At 35.6% G+C, this 18,281-nt stretch overlaps 1 protein-coding gene across 1 annotated transcript in view; it reads left to right on the forward strand.

The window, feature by feature from the left end:
* Positions 1 to 588: 588 nt before the first annotated feature.
* The window catches only part of LOC103206462 (inaD-like protein), a gene marked incomplete at its 3' end in the record, with an annotated part of 197,884 nt that continues 180,191 nt past the window's right edge, over positions 589 to 18,281 (forward strand). The window contains exons 1-6 of the mRNA XM_007951916.2: positions 589 to 610; positions 717 to 883; positions 2,982 to 3,176; positions 5,775 to 5,914; positions 12,619 to 12,814; positions 15,206 to 15,334. Coding sequence (XP_007950107.1) covers positions 589 to 610; positions 717 to 883; positions 2,982 to 3,176; positions 5,775 to 5,914; positions 12,619 to 12,814; positions 15,206 to 15,334 — 849 coding nt within the window. The remainder of the gene's footprint in view (positions 611 to 716; positions 884 to 2,981; positions 3,177 to 5,774; positions 5,915 to 12,618; positions 12,815 to 15,205; positions 15,335 to 18,281) is intronic.

Consider the following 18,281-nt stretch of genomic DNA (forward strand, 5'->3'; position numbering starts at 1 on the left):
GTGTATAGTCCCATTTGCCTTCATACGCATGTTCAGCTCAATTGTCTGTCTCTCTATTTGTAGATTATTGTTATTACGTTATCACAGGATTATGTATGTAATAGTATTCACCTTTGTTTCCTTTAACTCTTGTGCTCCTCCCAGTGTCTTCCTCTGCTTTTATCATTTTGTACTGACCTTCCCCTTATTGCATATTGTTTTTCCCTTCACCCAAGTTAATATATGCATACCCTCTATTAGTAAGTGCATTTTAACTTTAAAAGAAACTGTCAAACAGTTTTCCAAAGTAGTATGGCATTTTACATTCATAATAACAATGGTTGAGAGTTCTGGTTGCATCATTGCCAGCACTTGGTATTACCTATTTTGGTTTTTAAATTACAGCCATTTTAGTGGATAAGTAGTGGTACCTCATTGTGATTTTAATTTGAGTTTCCCTGAGTGGAGTCTTTAGATGAAGAATGTGTTCGAGGTTTTGTTTAATTTTTTGTAGGACTATAGATGCATATACACTAGTGGAAATGAATCTCTTGAATTTTTTAATTTTTTTTAGGTTTCTTGAAAAGTGATTGAAGAAAATAACTCAGAATGCCGGAAAATCCAGCCCCAGGTATAATAGGTATTCTGTTCTGTTACAAAAGTAATTAATTCATAACACAAGGGTAGAATATAAGATGGGACTTAACTTTTTCTCTGATTATTCCTCTTTAACCAAGATAAACAGCAGATCCTGCTGGTGCTTGATCGCCTGAAATTGAAATTGCAGGAGAAGGGTGACACATCGCAGAATGAGAAGCTGTCTACGTTTTATGAGACTCTAAGGAGTCCTCTCTTCAACCAGATACTCACACTTCAGCAGTCCATCAAGCAACTGAAGGGGCAAGTAAGTTGCCCACCACAATTTTACACATTGATTATTCCAACAAGATACAATAGAAGGAGATAGAAACAGAGGCAAATTGTCTCTTATTTCAGCTAAGAGACTTGCTTGAGACTTGTGACTTGTGACTTGTGTAGCATGGGCATGACTAGTTTAAACATTGTTTTTGGCTTTGGAATATGGTTTTTGTACTAACTTAAATGTGGAAAGGTAGACGCTTTGAAAATTCTCAAAATTCTTAAAATGTATAAAAGAGTGCTTTCCTTAAATATATTTTTCTTCATGAAGGGATGAAGTAAGAAATGGTTATACTTTTGTAGCACATTATTTGACCCTCTTAATAATTATCAAATATTTCTTGTTTCACATCATGATTATATGTTCTTGGTAAGCAGTATACCTGGTGTTGTAATATTTATTAATGTTTTCTCTACTACATAAAGCATAGTTCCTGGACTTTTACAGGCTCTTAAAACATAGTTGTTGAATTAAAGGACATATATTTATAAAGGACATCTCTAATTGCAAAGCATTACTATTCTCTTGGGTGCTGTGTTTTCAGGTCAAGATTGGCAATTTGGTTTTAAAATAATGTATTCTGGAAACTTGAATGAATTCTGGAGCTTGAATAATAGCTGTCCTATAGATTAAATTTGGGCAGGATCTTAAATGTAATTGGAGAAAATATAGCAGAATTGTTAATAGGTGAAAATAAAATTTGGGAATGAGTGTTTTTGCTGATATGTCAAAATTCCTGCCCCATAAATATTTAATGAGTAATTTGTTTATAACTAATTTAGGATTAAATGCTGCACGTATATCTTTCTGTGAATTTCTCTTTTTAGACCAAAATTTAATGCCATAATTTTAGACTCCTATATTGCAGCATTGAATGCTGTTGGTAGCGCTTGAAATTGGGAAAGATCAGTACAGTTCTATAACTATTTGTAGAATAACCCCACCATAATAATGACAGTCCATTAGATTTTATGGTTTACAGTTTTTATATACATGATCATATTTCATTCTTGTAAAATCTTTGTACCCAAGGGATGTTATCTTGTTTGATTTTTTGAGCATCTTTTAGTTTGGGTAAAACTTTATAGAGCAAATTAGTTTCCTATTCCAATATTTGTATACATTTTGTTTTGTGACATTATGTACAATCCCCTCAATGGGTGTTGTTTTTTCTCTCAGGTTCTATTGACATTTATTTGTTTTTAATGTTACCTTTATTCAGCTGTGTGCTGGTAGTTATCAGCTATATGATATTTAAAACAATTAACCTTTTTTTTTTTTTTTCGTGCTCCGCATAATTATATGATTATCCTTTTCTACTAATGTTTCTGCCACTCACTTGCTATGTATTTGGGCAAATTACCCAACCCCTCTGTGCCTCAGTTTTCACATTCACAAAATGAGATAATATATGTCATAGATCTGGAGTAAAAATTAAATGAGATAATACATGTAAGAACCTTGACACAGTGCCTGGCTTATAGCAAATACTCAGTAAATGCTGTTACTGTTATTATTGTTATATACTTCCTATGGTGGCTCTCCACTTAAAATGTACAGGTAAATGCAAAAACGCTTAGTGTCCTATATTCATATTTATATGTCTGCATCTATCTGTATATGAAGTGTATTGAGATACTAGTGTAGAGATAATGTTAATTTTGGGTAGTAGTAGTGGTTGTGTGCCACTGTCATTCCAACTTAAAGCCACCCTGTATAACAGGGTAGCACTGCCTCATAGGGTTTATTAGACTGTAATCTTTATGAGAGCTGGTTTCCACAAAGAGCCACTGGTAGGTTCAAACTGCTGGCCTTTTGCTTAGCAGTTGAACACTTAATCATTGCATGACCAGGGCTGCTTGGGGTAGTAGTAAAAGGCAGGAAACATGAACAAATTTTAAGCTGACAAACATTTTGAATAAATATACACATTCATGTATTTGTATCTTATTTCTTCCACATGTGCATATTTAACATGCAAATTATACATGTAATAGGAAAAATACAGTATTTGTTTAATAAAAATAATATACTTTTCTACTGGTTTCTGTTGATGAGTCTCTTGTGTTTTTCTTTCCAACAGCTGAGTCATATACCCTCAGATTGTTCAGCCAACTTTGAGTTTTCTAGGAAAGGTATTTTGGTGTTTACAGATGGTTCCATTACTAATGGGAGTGCCCAAAAGCCCTCTAGAAACTTGGCTGTATCTGGGTTATTTCCTTGGACCCCTAAGTTGGGAAATGAAGACTTCAACTCAGTTGTTCAACAGATGGCTCAGGTAAAGTTATATCTTGTCATAGGAATATGTAGCTTCATTTTGCCTGTTAAATAGCTTAAAAAAGACACACACACTCTTTTGCCTTAAAACGTCTTACTATATTTTGTTTGCTTGTATTTTTTATTATTAGGAAGAATTGATGCTGTTTTCTCACCTCTGTGTTAGAAATTTATTGGCTTAAAATTACTTAATGAAAGTATACACATTCACAGTGGGGAGAGTTTTTCTTTTCTTTTTTTGCATTGTAATTTGGGTGAAAGAGCAAATTCACTTTCCATACAGCAGTTTATATACACTTTGTCTTATGACATTGATTACAATTTACCTTAATGCAACAGCTCCACTCCCACTTCCTCCTGGTAGTTACCTCTTCCCTGTGTCCATCCCTCCATGCACTCCTGGCCCCTGAGCTGTCTCCCTGTGCATAAACAGCCCTTCTTTCAGGGAGAGTTTTTCAATAATGATTCCAATTTGACACATCTTTACATTTGTAAGGAAAGAGATTCTTAACTGGTTTGGATCATTGGAAGAAAATTATATATAATTTCTTTACCAGAGTAATAAAAGTATTGAAACTTGAAAATTTTATATTAAAACAGCTAATGAGGGTTAAAACACATTGCCTTCGACTCAGTTCTAATTTATAGTGACTCTATAGGGCAGAGTAGAACTGTCCCATAGGGTTTCCAAGGCTGTAAGTCTTTACAGAAGCAGACTGCCTTATCTTTCTCCTGTAGATTGGCTGTTGGGTTGGAACTGCCAACCTTTTGGTTAGCAGCTGAGCTGCTTAACTACTGTACTGTCAAGGCTTCTTAATGAGAAGCTTAATATAAATTGGGAAATCTAGGGACACATTTGAAAGGATAACTCAGTTTTATTCCTCATTAAACATTAAATAATAGACAAAGTAAATTTTTGGATATGTTGGTTTTCTGTTTGTTCATCTCACCTTCTAATACTCAGTGCCATCAAGTCAATTCTGACTCATAGAAATCCTTGTTGGGTTTCCTAGGCTGTAAATCTTTACGGAAGCAGACTGCTTCATCTTTCTTCTGTAGAGTGGCTGGCTGTTGGGTTTGAACCACTGACCTTTTGGTTAACAGCCAAATGCCTTAACCACTACACCACCAGAGCTCTTATACCTTCTAATAAAACAAATAAACAAAAAACCAACCTCACTATCATTGAGTCGATTCTGACTCACAGCGACCCCCATTGGATTCCCGAGGCAGTAAATGTTTATAGAAGTAGATTGCCCTATCTTCCTTCTGTGGAGTGCCTGGTGGGTTTGAACTGCTAACTTTCTGGTTAGCAGTCACATGTCTTAGCCACTGTGTCACCTACACCTTTTAATTAAAAAAAAAAAACCAAACTCACTGCCATTGAGTCAGTTCTGACTCATAGCGACCCCTCCTTAGGTTTCCAAGGCAGTATCTCTACAGAAGTGAATTGCCTAGTCTTCCTTCTGAGGAGTGGCTGGTGGGTTTGAATCGCCAGCCTTCTGGTTAGCAGTCAAATGCCTTAGGGACTACACCACCAGAGCTTATTCTAATAAGGGCCTTTAAAAATGAAGCTTGAATTCTAAAGTGAAAAAGAACCTGTTTAAGGTGTGATAGTTAAATAATGTTCTCCACCTCTTTTTTTTTTTTTTTTTTAATTTTATAGTTCTATACCTTTCATTTGATTCTCTAAGAATTATTTTTATGTGATTCTTTTGTTAGTTGTCTACTTTTATGTTATAATTGCAGTTACTAGCTAAAGCAATAAAATATCTGATAGTCACAGCTAAAACTATGAATAGTGGCCTTTTCCATGGTCTTTTGAATTGACCTAATTCATTCATCACAGTAGAATTAAAAACAGAACGTGAGAAATGTAGCTGATTTGGACTTAGATTAAACATTAGCATATTTTTGGTACGTCCAATTTGTTTTCCTCATTTAAAAATGTATTTTGCATCCCAAAAAGAAAAAAAGTAGAAACCAAAGATTATTAGTGGTTACCAGGGATGGGGAAAAGGGGAAGCTTTTATTTGCAGGGCATTGCCTTTATGCTAATGGTGGTGGAATATTTTAGAAAAGGATAGCAATAATGTTGGCACAACTTGAAAAATGTCACCAATGTCCTGAGCTGTAAATTTGGAAGTTGTTATATTGGTGAATGTCTTGTTGTGTGTATTTTCACCACAATAAAAGTAAAAAGCAAAAAAAAAAAAAACAATGTATTTTGCATCAAAAGAATTTAGAAAGTATAGTATAAAAGGTAGATTAGACTACTGTGGGAAAAAGCATTTTCTTAGTAATTTTCATCTAGCTTGGAATTTATCTCATAATGTGAATGAGGTGTCAAAATGCCTCTCTGATTCCCTGAGGCTGAAAAGTACCACACACTCCCTCTTAGGTTTTATTGAAAATAATCTAGTAAAAGCATTTTCAGAAATAACTTATTACTAAACTGCTGAGTTTTTTTGGTTTTATAGAGATGATTTAGGAGAAGCTGTTTTTGTGCTTAGGCAATTTTAGCTCTATGGAAAGGATTTGTTAGTTAAACATACTACATTGGCTTTTTTTTTTTTTTTTTTTTAACCTCCTTCATCAGGGCCGGCAAATTGAATATATAGATATAGAACGACCTTCAACTGGTGGCCTTGGATTCAGTGTGGTGGCCCTTCGAAGACAAAATCTGGGAGAAGTTGATATCTTTGTGAAGGAGGTGCAGCCAGGGAGTGTAGCAGACAGGTGAGGAAGATCCTCATTTTGCTTTTAGCTAAAGTTTTTTTTTTGTGTGTGTGATAATTCTGGAAAGATTATAAAGAAATCTGAAACTAGTAGTGAAAACAGTAACAATGGCAGCTAACACTGACTTAAGCTGTTCTTATGCATTTGTCATGCCTTGCGTATGTTCTCGCGTACACTTGTGACACCAGTCCAGCTTTATGCATAAGAAAGCTGAGGTTCAGAGAGGTTCGGAAGTTTACCTGTCATCACCGAACTGATAATGCTGGAGCCATGTGATCCCAGGACTGACTGGCTGCAAAGCTATTGCTCTTTCCATTCTACCTCACTCAAATTTGAATATATTTTAGCTGCACTCAGATCAGTAGAATGAGAATCTTAAAATACTTATTGTGTATCATATGTGGATTATTAAATTTAAGATTATAGCAACATTTTTGGTGATCATTGTCCATTATTGATTTTTTAGATTAATTGTCAATTAAAATGCTCCTCAAGTATATGTCAGCCCCCATATTGCACTTGTGCCTTTATTTTTTAAGGGTATAGTATAAATAAGTCTTGTACTTTGTGTTTATTTGACTTTAGGTCTTTGGTTTATTACACATTTAATAAGCACTCTATATGTTATCACTGTACATTAGAGTAATAACAACAGAGGCACCATTCTATTGTAAACATTCTCAATTGATAATCTATATTTGAATTCACATTCCCCATTCATGGGGGATCAGAAATTTCCCATACTTAAAATTCAGAAATTATAATGCATCTTGATTTTGCCATCTAATGCAGTATTTCCTCTAGCATGTTCTGTGGAACCATAGCAGTGGTCAGATATATTTGAGAGACTGTCCTGTTCTTGGAGATTGGGTGTACGTAGTTAGGTGATCATATATTTTCTTGTCCATATTGTGACAGTTTTGGCAGTGTGAGGGGGTACTATTAATGATAACACAGAGATGGCATATATAACTGGACTATTTGGCAAACAGGCAACTCTGGATAAACCTGGACTTACAATTAGCTTAACATAACATAATATGGCAGTGAAGTCCCTTGATACAAACCCTGTTTAACTTTGGTTGGTGCAGCTCTTAAAAACATTTTTTTAAAACACTTTTACCAATTATTCATATCACATAAACTTCACCATTTTCAAGTGTATGATTCAGTGGTTTTTAGTGTATTCATAATGTTGTACAACCCTCCCCACTAAGTAATTCCAGAACATTTCTGTCACCCCCAAAAGAAATCTCACAGCTGTTAGCTGTCATTTTTTCTCTCTCTTCCTGCTTGTTGACAACCACTAATCTACTTTTGGTCTCTATGGCCTAACTTCTAATATGGAGCCTTTTGTTTAAATAGTACCTACTAAGGTCCTTGGAATACCTTGGGGAATACTAACTTAATATTTATTATCCTTCCCAGCTCTTTAGTGTCTATAAATGTGATGCTTGCATACATTAATACTGTTAATATAAGATTGTGCAGCATTCTATGACATGTGAGTTGGTTCTCCACTCCAGGTCAATCTTGCTTTTAGGTACTTCTGTCACTGATTTGTCCAGTTGCCCCTGCATTCAACATTTACTTCTCTTTTATTAGGTTAACATGAAGAACTTTACCAAAGAACTTGTTGGCATGTTGCCATCCAGTATGTCTACAACAGTTCCCTATCTACCATGTATAAAACTGAATATAAGCAGGCTCTAACCCCAAGGACACAGAGGTGGACCCAACACCTGAGAGACAGGGTTATTTATAGTAGAGAATCTCTTATCAGAAAAGGAAGATTTACAGGCTCATTAGGCAAAGAAGTCCTATAGACTGTTTGAATTTTGTTTGTCTCTAGCTGAGTAACCTTGGTCAAGTTACTTAATCCTGCTACATCTTAGTTTTTTTTGTTTTAATTTTTACTGTGATTTGGGTGAAAGTTTACAGAGCAAATTCATTTTCCATACAGCAGTTCACATACACTTTGTCTCATGACATTAACTGCAATCTCCCACAGTGCATCAGCTCTCCTCCCACCTCTTCCCCATAGTTACCTCTTCCCTGTGTCCTTCCCTCCCATGCATTCCTGCGCCCCAAGCTGTCTCCCTGTGCATACACAGTATCCCTGTGCATACACAGGACATCTTAGTTTTGTAATCTATAAAATGTCAATGTTATGGTGAAATGCAGATGAAATAATATTAACAAATCCCACAGCAGAGTGCTGAACCTATAATAAAGGCTCAATACATATTTGCTATTATTTTTAGTCTGCTGGTAACATACAATATAACATGATATATACAATAAATATTTAGTACACTGTATGTGTTTTCCTCTGATTAATGGAGTGCAAGTGTGTTGAGGGCATGGCTGATGACACACATCTTTACTGTCCATGATAGCTGACATACTATATAACATATAGTACTTGCTTAGTATTTTTTGCTGAATGAGTGACAAATGGGTGGGATTTCATTCATGTATGTATGTTATTTGGATATTGAATATTCACAGAACAGAGTATGTGTAACTATATGTTTTAACTTTTATGCTTTCAGAACATTGTAAAAGCTAGTCCCTTCTACTATCGCCCACAAACAGACACCAAAAACAAACAGTAATACAATAGATGAATGAGTCTAATAACCTGAAAAAATTCTATAGGTGACATTTTAAACATTCTTTTTCAAAATACAATGGAAGAAAATATAACTTAACAAATGATATATTTAATGTATGTCATAGATGGGAGGGAAAGACATGAGAGGCCTATAATATTAAAAATTTTAAAAGTAAAGTAAATAAATATAACAAAATTTCCTAAATGAGAATGACAAAAAAGTTGGATTTGAGGGCACTCTGGCTGGCTGGGCAGTGTCTCCCTCCTCACTGCTCCATGTGCATCCTTCCTGAAGGTACATGCTCAGTTGAAGAGGACGACCTTCTCTGACAGAGGAGGAATGTCCTTTGGTCAAGGCATACAAGTAGCTGTGTTTCCCTGTTGGAACCTCCAAACAAACTCTCAAGGTCATTTGTAGGAGAATGTAGGATAGTCAAGCTTCCAAGATTCCAGACACATCCAAATGAGGTGCTGCATGTGGCAATCTGCCTGTCTTAAAAAAAAAAGATAAAAAAACACAAGCAAAACAGTGGTCATATTTTTGTTAAAATAATAAAGAAAAAGTCTCTAGAAATGTACCTATATAGCATGAACATATGACTCATAAAATTACTTAACTAAATTTAGGAAAAACAAATGCTTAATATATTTTATTTTATTGCTCTTAGTAGTAAATAGCTTTTGTTTTATATTTTATTATGCTCTCCATTAGGCTTTGTTTTTGAAGAGGCATAGAATGGAAGCCTGTTGGAGAGTGACCTATATGTTGAATTAGACATTGTTCCTTATTATGCTTTACGCATTGACTAGAGAAACTTGGCAAATGGAAGCATTGGGAAAAGCTGGTAGAGATTTTACAAGATAGGTGGAATATGCTGCGATGTAATAAATTGCATGGTATGGCTTTTCTAGCCATAGTATTTGTAGCTCCCACTTTACCGTGAGCAACTGAGTAGCTGATTGTTAAAGTTACCTACCTAGGGCAGCACAAAGTAATTTTCTGGAAAGTTTGCTCTCTCTCTCAGGTGTGTAGAATTCTAATGTTGGGATTGGTTAGTTTTGCTACTCTGCCAGCCTTAAAATGAGCCCTCCTAGAGATAGAAGGAGTCTCTCTCTGACTGCAGCTGAGAAAGACATGCTACTGAGAAAAACGTGCTGCTGACAGAAATGAGCTGCTGAGAGATGTGAGAGAGACGTACTGCTGAGAGAGAGACATGCTACTGAGAGAGATTGAGAGAAAGTGCCAGCTGAGAGAGAGATGGCCGGCTGAGAGAGAGACTACCGGTTGAGAGAGAGACTACCGATTGAGAGAGAGACTGCAAGCTGAGAAGCTGAATGCGTTCCTGAACTTGAATTGTAGCCTGTTGCTTCCCTAATAAACTATAATCTGTGAGTTCTGGGGCCACTGCAGTGATTTATCGAACCTAGCAGAGAGGTGGTGGGTGCCGTGGGAGGAACAGTTGATGACAAGGTTAGTAAGAGGGTTGGAGGGTGGCAGCATGTCTGGCCTCATAAGAACAGGCTTTGGACTGCTGATAGTGATTCTGTCTTCCTCTAGTGGAGTTAGAGGAAGTCAGAAGATGCCTTCTCCCTGCCTCTTTGGCATATGCTGTATCCAAAATACTTAGAAATGTGTTTGGAACCTTTCACAGTATCATCCATTCATTTATTTAACAAATATTTTATTAAAGGCCTACTGTATGCTATGTGTAAAACTAAAATCCAAACTCATTGCCGTGGAGTTGACTCCAACTCATAGAGAACCCTCCTTGGGTTTCCAAGACGGTATCTATATGGAAGTCTTCCTTCCGAGGAGTGGCTGGTGGGTTTGAACTGCCAGCCTTCTGGTTAGCAGTCAAATGCCTTAGGCACTTTGCTGCCAGAGCTCCCATGTGTTGTGTACAAAATGATAAGTAAAAAAACACAATCCTAACCTATGGCCAATTCTTATGATTCAGTTTCTCCTTACAATTAGAATGTAATATTGAGATGAGTACTCCTAAAACAGAAGGGTTTGATTATCTGTACATGGTAAAGCACTCTAAGAGTGGAGGATTGGCTTCTCCAAGGCAGTGGTATTTGAAGGGAGACTGGAGGGAAGACAACAGGGTCTGCAGACAGCTGAAGGGATGGAGGAGAGAGAGAGAAGTATAGAGAGATTATTGTTGACCAGTAGCCTTATGGAAAAATGGAACACAGCTTGTATGTTCATTGTGGCTGGAACTTATCTGGTGGGGGAGCTTAGTGCAAGATGGTGCAAGAAGGAACTGGAGAGAGGCAGGAACCAGACATCAGGACTTTCTAGATCATTTTTAAAGATCTACATGGTCTCGCTCAGTTCTTACTTTCTTCTGAGGACTTTCCACGTAGAATTTTGTTATTTTTAGAGCTCATCTAAGACATGTTGGTTCTTAGTCATGAAAATTCATTAGTTGATGGAAAGACTAGAACTAGTCTTTTCTTGAATGGAAAGTGAATTCAGTGATATTAGCTGAGAATTTTTTATTTTTTTTAAATATGAGAAAGTTAAATTGTAAATAACAGTGGTAGTAAAACTAATTCAATTTTCAAATGCATCCATATCTCCTATTTTCCTTAAAACTTCTCCTCTGCAGTTTATTTATCTTGGATTGAATTTATGTTCCCTGAGCAGATACTGACTGGAAAGAAAGAAGGTGTCCTAGAAACTTACTGGGTAGGAGAAAAAGGTAGACTAAAATAGATTGATTGCCAGAAAGTTGAACATTTGTGCATGAGTAATTTGAGGACTGGCTCTTAAGCAAAATGAGTTACATTAGGGTTGAAAAGATTCAAAGAAACGCATTCATTTGGGATTAATTAAGAAATATCCTTGAACGAATAGGATGTTAAGTGAATATGTTAGTGAGAGGAGGGCACTGAAGATGAAAATGGAGTGATTCCTATATATTGTCCTGTAATGTTCACATTTAAAAATAAATATATCTTGGAGATTACAACAAATGTCATGAAACAAAATGTGTATAAATTGTTGAATGAGAAACTAATTTGCTCAATAAGCTTTCACCCAAACCACAATAAAATGATGTCTCCCATAACCATGGTCCTGAGCCAAGACTGTAAATCTTTGTGGAAGTAGACTGCCTCACCTTTTTCCATGGAACAGCTGGTGGGTGCAAACCACCGACCTTTTGGTTAGCAGCCAAATGCTTTAACCATTGTACCACCAGAGCTCTTGAATAGTGAAGGGTGGTTTGAATTTAGATAAACATAGTGGTAGGGCATTTGAGTTGGAGGAAACAGTTTACACAAGAGCAGAAAATGCCTAGATTGTTTGAAATGGAAAGAATTGATCAGAGTGCTTGGAGAAGGGCTTTGTGTAGGGAAGAAACAAGAGATAATGCATGTACAGCACTTAGCACAGTACTAGGCTCATAATAAAGTGCTTAATTGATACTAACTATAATAATGCTTTTAAAAAAATAGTCATTTTTACCTTAGTTAGTAGTTGGGACATTGGGGCTTGGGGGAAAGATAAGGACATAGATACAGATTTGGAAGTAATCTCTACTGATTTTCAGGAAAGGGAGTTTGACCTCTAATGATACTGTTGGACAAATGAAAGACAATGAAGTCAGGGTGAATCTAATAGGGAGGAGGTTACGGGTGAATTTGAGGATATAGTTTTTCCAGTATGTTAGTTACATAAGTGGAAGTCATATTGGAAGGATTCAAGGAGTACAGGGTTTGTTCAGTAATGAAGGCATTGCATGCTTGCAGAAACATCGGCAGTGATGCCCTATTCATGACTTTTATTTATCTTTCTAGCCAAATGGCTTTTTAAATGTATGGGTGTATGTGTGTGTGCATGTGCACACATGTGCATGCACGTGTGTGTATTGTATTAAGGATGCAATACCTAATTAGTTAATAAGTGCTTTGGTGAAAGCACTTCAGAGAGCTCTGTTGTAGTATATAATTAAATAATTATTTGAATAACTGTACGAGGTGAAGTAGTACTATGAGCAATAAACTGTTTAATCCTCAATAACAGATTCTTGAGAGTTTGTTATATCACTTAAAAAAATTCTTCTCTTATTTTTCCAAGGGATCAAAGGTTAAAAGAAAATGACCAAATATTGGCCATAAATCACACACCACTGGATCAGAACATTTCTCATCAGCAAGCAATTGCCTTATTACAACAAACCACTGGACCTTTGTGCCTGGTTGTGGCCAGGGATCTAGTCCACACGAAAAGCAGTCCTTCTACCAGCCTGAGTGATACAACTCTGCCTGACACAGTGAGTTGCAAAATTGGAAAAATACTTAATTTTAAATTATTCTGTTGATTTTATAAAGTGCAAGGATATTTAGAAGGTGATCTTTAAGAAAGATGACCATTATCGCCAAATGCTAGATTACCATATTAAAACAAGAAATGTCATGGTTGTTTTTATTGTCTTTTCAAGGTCCTATGGGTCTCTTTATTTAATATTATTATTTAATATAGAGGGCAAACTGAAGTATTAGTGTAATTTATTTGGTGATAGAAAAGTTTTGTGTTCTTTAGTGATGTACCCAGTTAATTAATTAAGATGAGAGTTTCTATTAGAGATTTACTGACAAGTGTCTTAAGTAAGATTTGGTTATTTATTTCCAAAACATTTAAAATGTAAATATGTTGGGGCTTATGACTTGATTACAGATACTACAAAATTGTTGCAGTTTTTTCATGTAAGGATCTATATGAAACAATTTTGAAAAAACAAAAGTATATGTCTCTTTTGGGAATCCTTAAAATTGTTTCATAATATTTTACAGATTTTGGCCTGCATCTTCAGAATGTGAGCTAATAAATCTTATTTTCTTATAACACTAAGTGCTAGCTGATTTATTTAATTTTTATTCATTGAGACAAAAGAAAAAAATAGACCGTCTGGGAACAGTACAAGGTCACAGCACAAATTAACATATGGCTATTTTCCCTGTTGTAATCAGTAATATTTATATTGCACAATTTACATAATAAATAGAATGAACAGAGGGAGAAATTGCTTAGCATAGTGCTTAAGAGCAAGGGCGTTGGAGTCAGACTTAGGTGGATTCAAGCCCAGTACTTTCACTTCCACACTGGGCAAGTTTCTTAAGTTTTCTACACCTCACTTTCATCATCTGTTATTTTGTGCTAATAATGGTATCTACTCCAGAGCTGATGGGAGGATGAAATGAGATTTCACGTGAAGGTCTAAGCATAGTGCCTGATTCACAGTAACATTCCCTGAATATTAGGTGCTGTCATTAATTCAGCCATTTTTTTTTAAGCAAACATTATTTCCCAGGTACTAATCCTATTACAGGTGCTTTGGTAGCATAATGCCCAAGGCACTTGACTGCTAACCAGAAGGCTGGCGGTTCAAACCCACCAGCTACTCCTTGGAAGGAAGGTTGGGCAATCTACTTCCGTAGTGATACTGCCTCGGAAACCCAAGGAGGGGTCGCTGTGAGTTGGGTCAGACTCAACAGCACATAACAACAACAACAACAACAGATTCTACCTATTACAAAGAAGCTCTAATAGTGTAGTGGGTAAGGCATTTGACTGCTAACCAGAAGGTTGGAGGTTCAATCCCACCAGATATTCCACAGGAGGAAGATGAGGCAATCTACTTCTGTAGAGATTTACAGCCTTGGAAATCCAGTGGGGGTTGCTGTGAGTCAGAATAGACTCAATAGCAGTGGGTTTGGTTTGGTTTACATACTATTCCAGATATGAATTTATTAAATATTCCTAGTATTTCTCATTAACATTGCATAGTAACTTTTTGATTTAGTATAATAGGAAAACTATTCAGAAAATAAAGAAATGAGTATGCCCTAATGATCTTGAGTTTTGCACTGCAGTTGGATTATGTGAATTTAATGTACGTTTCTGATGAAAGCCTGATAGGGGAAAAATGCTAATGTCTGTCAGTCTGATTTCTGTATTCCTGTTGCTAATATTTGCATTTGGGCCGTCCCTTCCTCTTCCTTATAAGAGTCTCCTAAACCAATATATTCACCTCGTATCCTTCTCACTATTTCATTCTTCACATTGTTGCCAGATTAATCTTCCTAAACCACATTTCTGTCATTCCCTCCTAAAACCTTCAATTACTCCCATTTGTCTATGCACTGAAATCCAATTTTGAGCAACATTTGACCCATTTTGCTCAGCTTTGCTCTTACATTTCCCTTTTGCTTGAGTATCTTACTTCTCCATGGTGCAATTTTAATGCCTTCTTCTCTTTGGAAATTTCCATTATTCTTCCTTGGATTTGACTTTTCATCTTTTTCTCCTCCCAAATCATTATGACTTTGTGATTCATTTTCAGTTCAGGCAAACACATATTTATTGGGCTCCTACTCTGTGCTAGGTAGTAGGTATAGAGTGGGGAATGAGACATGTTTCTTATCCTCATAGAACTATAACTTCTGATGATCTAATATTCTGCTGTGTATTTTAATTATTTGTGTTTTAGGTTCTCTGTTGGATTTAAAGATTCTTAAGGACAAGGACCATATCATTATATATCTTTTAGCCTCTAGAAAGTTGCCTTAGTTAATTATATCAATGCTCAAATTATTGTATATCTGCTACATTAATAACTATTGGAAAGCTAAGAATCTATGTGTAAATTTACGACTCTTTGTAGGTGTGCTGGGGTCATACTGAAGATGTAGAGCTCATTAATGATGGCTCTGGATTAGGTTTTGGAATAGTTGGTGGAAAATCAAGTGGCGTGGTAGTGAGGACGATAGTTCCTGGAGGATTAGCAGATCGAGTAAGTTGACCTCTATTATCATTTTTGTTTTATAAAATTTAAATTGTATGGCTTAAAATTTTGTTTTATAACATGGGTTACAAGGATATATGATTCAATAACTAGGATTTAAGTATAGCTTAAAAATTACTTACTTTGCAAGTATGAGTACATACTCTGCTTTACTTTAAACAATTCCTAAATCAACATTTAAAGTCTTTTTTGTCTATGATGGATGGAGATGGACTTCTTGATTCCATCAGAGGATAATATTTTTAATTGAAAAGTCATTAATATATGTTACATTTTGAGTATCTGTATTATTCTCCATTAGTGTATCTTTTAGAAGTAAAATTCGGAAATTACAGTGATGGTTAACATTTGTCCCGATACTGTACAAGATATATTTCACTTGAATTACATTTTTCTGGCACTGGAAGTCAAGTGACTATATAAACCAAAACCAAACCCACTTACATGGAATTGATTCCAACTCACAACAACCCCCATTGGGTTTCCAAGGCTGTAAATCTTTACAGAAGTATATTGCCTCATCTTCCTCCTGCAGAGCAGCTTGTGGTGGGTCTGAACCACTTGCCTTCTGGTTAGCAGCCAAATATCTTACCTGCTAAGCCACTAGAGCTCCTTATGTGACTATATTGCAATGTTTAAAGTGAAAGTGGAAAATTAAAAAACTTTCACAACAGAACCAATAAGCAACATCATGGTAAATGGAAAAAAGATTGAAATTGTCAAGGATTTCATTTTACTTGGATTCACAATCAATGCCCATGGAAGCAGCAATGAAGAAATCACAGGTCTGATTGCACTGGGCAAATCTGCTGCAAAAGGTGTCTTTAAAGTGTTAAAGACAAAAGATATCACTTTGAAGACTAAGGTACACCTGACCCAAGCCATTGTCTTTTCAATAACTTCATATGCATGTGAAAGGTCACAATGAATAATGAAGACCACAGAAAAATGGATGCATTTGAATTGAGGTGTTGGCATTGTGGTGTTGGCAAAGAATATTGAATATACCATGTACTGCTTAAAGAATGAATAAATCTGTCTTGGTACAGCTAGAACACTTCTTAGAAGTGAGAATGGCCAGATGTTGACTTTCTTACTTTGATCCTGTTGTCAGCAGGGACCAATCCCTGGAGAAGGATAGCATGCTTGTTAAAGTAGGTAATTAGTGAGAAAGGGGAACACCCTCAAGGAGACAGATTGACAGAGTGGCTACAATGATGGGCTCAAGCATGGCACCAAATGTGAGGATGACGCAGGACTGGGCAGTATTCCATTCTGTTGTATGTGGGGTCACTATGAGTGAAAACTGACCCAACAGCACCTAACAACAACCATTACTAACTCTGTTTAGTTTTATATTGAAGAAAACATTGAATATTACATATTTGGTTATGAAGCCACTTAGTATGAACCTATGTTGTATAAACTATACATGATAAATCAGAAATAACTTTATTCCATAATCTGAATAATATGTAAATTTAATTGATTAATGTCCAATTTCATACAAGTTTAACTCTTCAAATAAAAATATAAATACGTGTAGATGAATTTGTACAAATGCAGCTCTGAAGTAAATTTCTTAGCTCTTTATTTCTAATAAGGATCCTGCCTTATAAAAGAAGTTGCCATTGAGTCAATTCTGACTCATGATGACTCCCACATGTGCAGAGAAGCAGATAACCAGACCTGTCTTCCAGGTACATCTGGCTGAGTTCCAATCACCAGACCTTTTGGCCAGTAGTTGAGTGCTTAACTCTTTGCACCATTGTGGAGCCACTAATATTCCTAGTGTCTTTTCAGCATCTAAGTATATTTATTTAGAGCAACAGTTCTCAGAATGTGATCTGCAGACCTCTGGGAGTCCATGGGATCAAAACAAGTTTTATAATAAAACTCAGATATCACCCTTTTTCACCATGTTAACATTTACACTGATAATGCAAAAGCAGTGATGGATAAAATTGTTGATGCCTTAGTATGAAACAAGGCTGTACCACAGTTTGCTTTCTTTGCCATGTGCTTTCAACAAAAAAGATAAAAAACAAGGCTGGTTTCACTTAAGTTTTTTATGATGCAGTAAAAATCATAAATTTTATTTAATATCAATCTTTGAGTACATGTCTTTTCAATATTTTGTGACATAGGGAAGTATCATAAAACACTTCTGCTACATACAGAAGTATGATGGCTATCTCGAAGAAAAACACTTCTGAAATGCACTAGCCACTTTTGTTTTATGGAATAGCATTTTTATTTTTGAAAAGAAAATTGACAAAGTATGGCTAGTCAGACTTGAGTATTTTTCAAACATTTTCTTTAAAATGAATGAAGTGAGCCTGTCGCTTCAAGGAAAATAACTGATAGTATTTATTAGCACTGATAAAATTTGAGCTTTTAAGAAAAAAAAATCACCTTTGAAAAACTTGAATTTTACCATGAGCTTCACAGCTTCCTAATATTTAAAGACTTTTTTGTTTGGATCATTGGTAATAATAAAAATATTTTTTTATTTTATGTAAAGGAGTATATCATTTGTGTAGTCTTCATAACTCATGAAGAAATATTTTCTGAAGACCAGTGGCTAATAGAAGAAAATAATATATGGGTGTAAGAGTCATTCAAAATTCAGGACTAGCCAATGGATTTTAAAAAACAGTGTTTAAAAACTTTGTTCATGTGCTTTCAGATTCTCCACAGCAACTATCTTTAAGAAATCACCATTTAGTGAGTTTCAGTATAATATGAAAAAGAATATCCAAAATCATCTTAAAGAGCTATTAAAATACCCTTCCTTTTTTCTAACTTTATATCTGATTGAAGCCAGATTTTCTTGACATATTTTAAACAAAATGACATATTTTAACATATTGAATGCTGAAGCAGGTAGGACAATCTAGCTATCTTCTTTTAAGGCAAACATTAAAGATATTTA

Source organism: Orycteropus afer, unplaced genomic scaffold (assembly GCF_000298275.1).
Source record: "Orycteropus afer afer isolate SDZICR_OR568_19922 unplaced genomic scaffold, OryAfe1.0 scaffold00318, whole genome shotgun sequence".
Classification (NCBI taxonomy): domain Eukaryota; kingdom Metazoa; phylum Chordata; class Mammalia; order Tubulidentata; family Orycteropodidae; genus Orycteropus; species Orycteropus afer.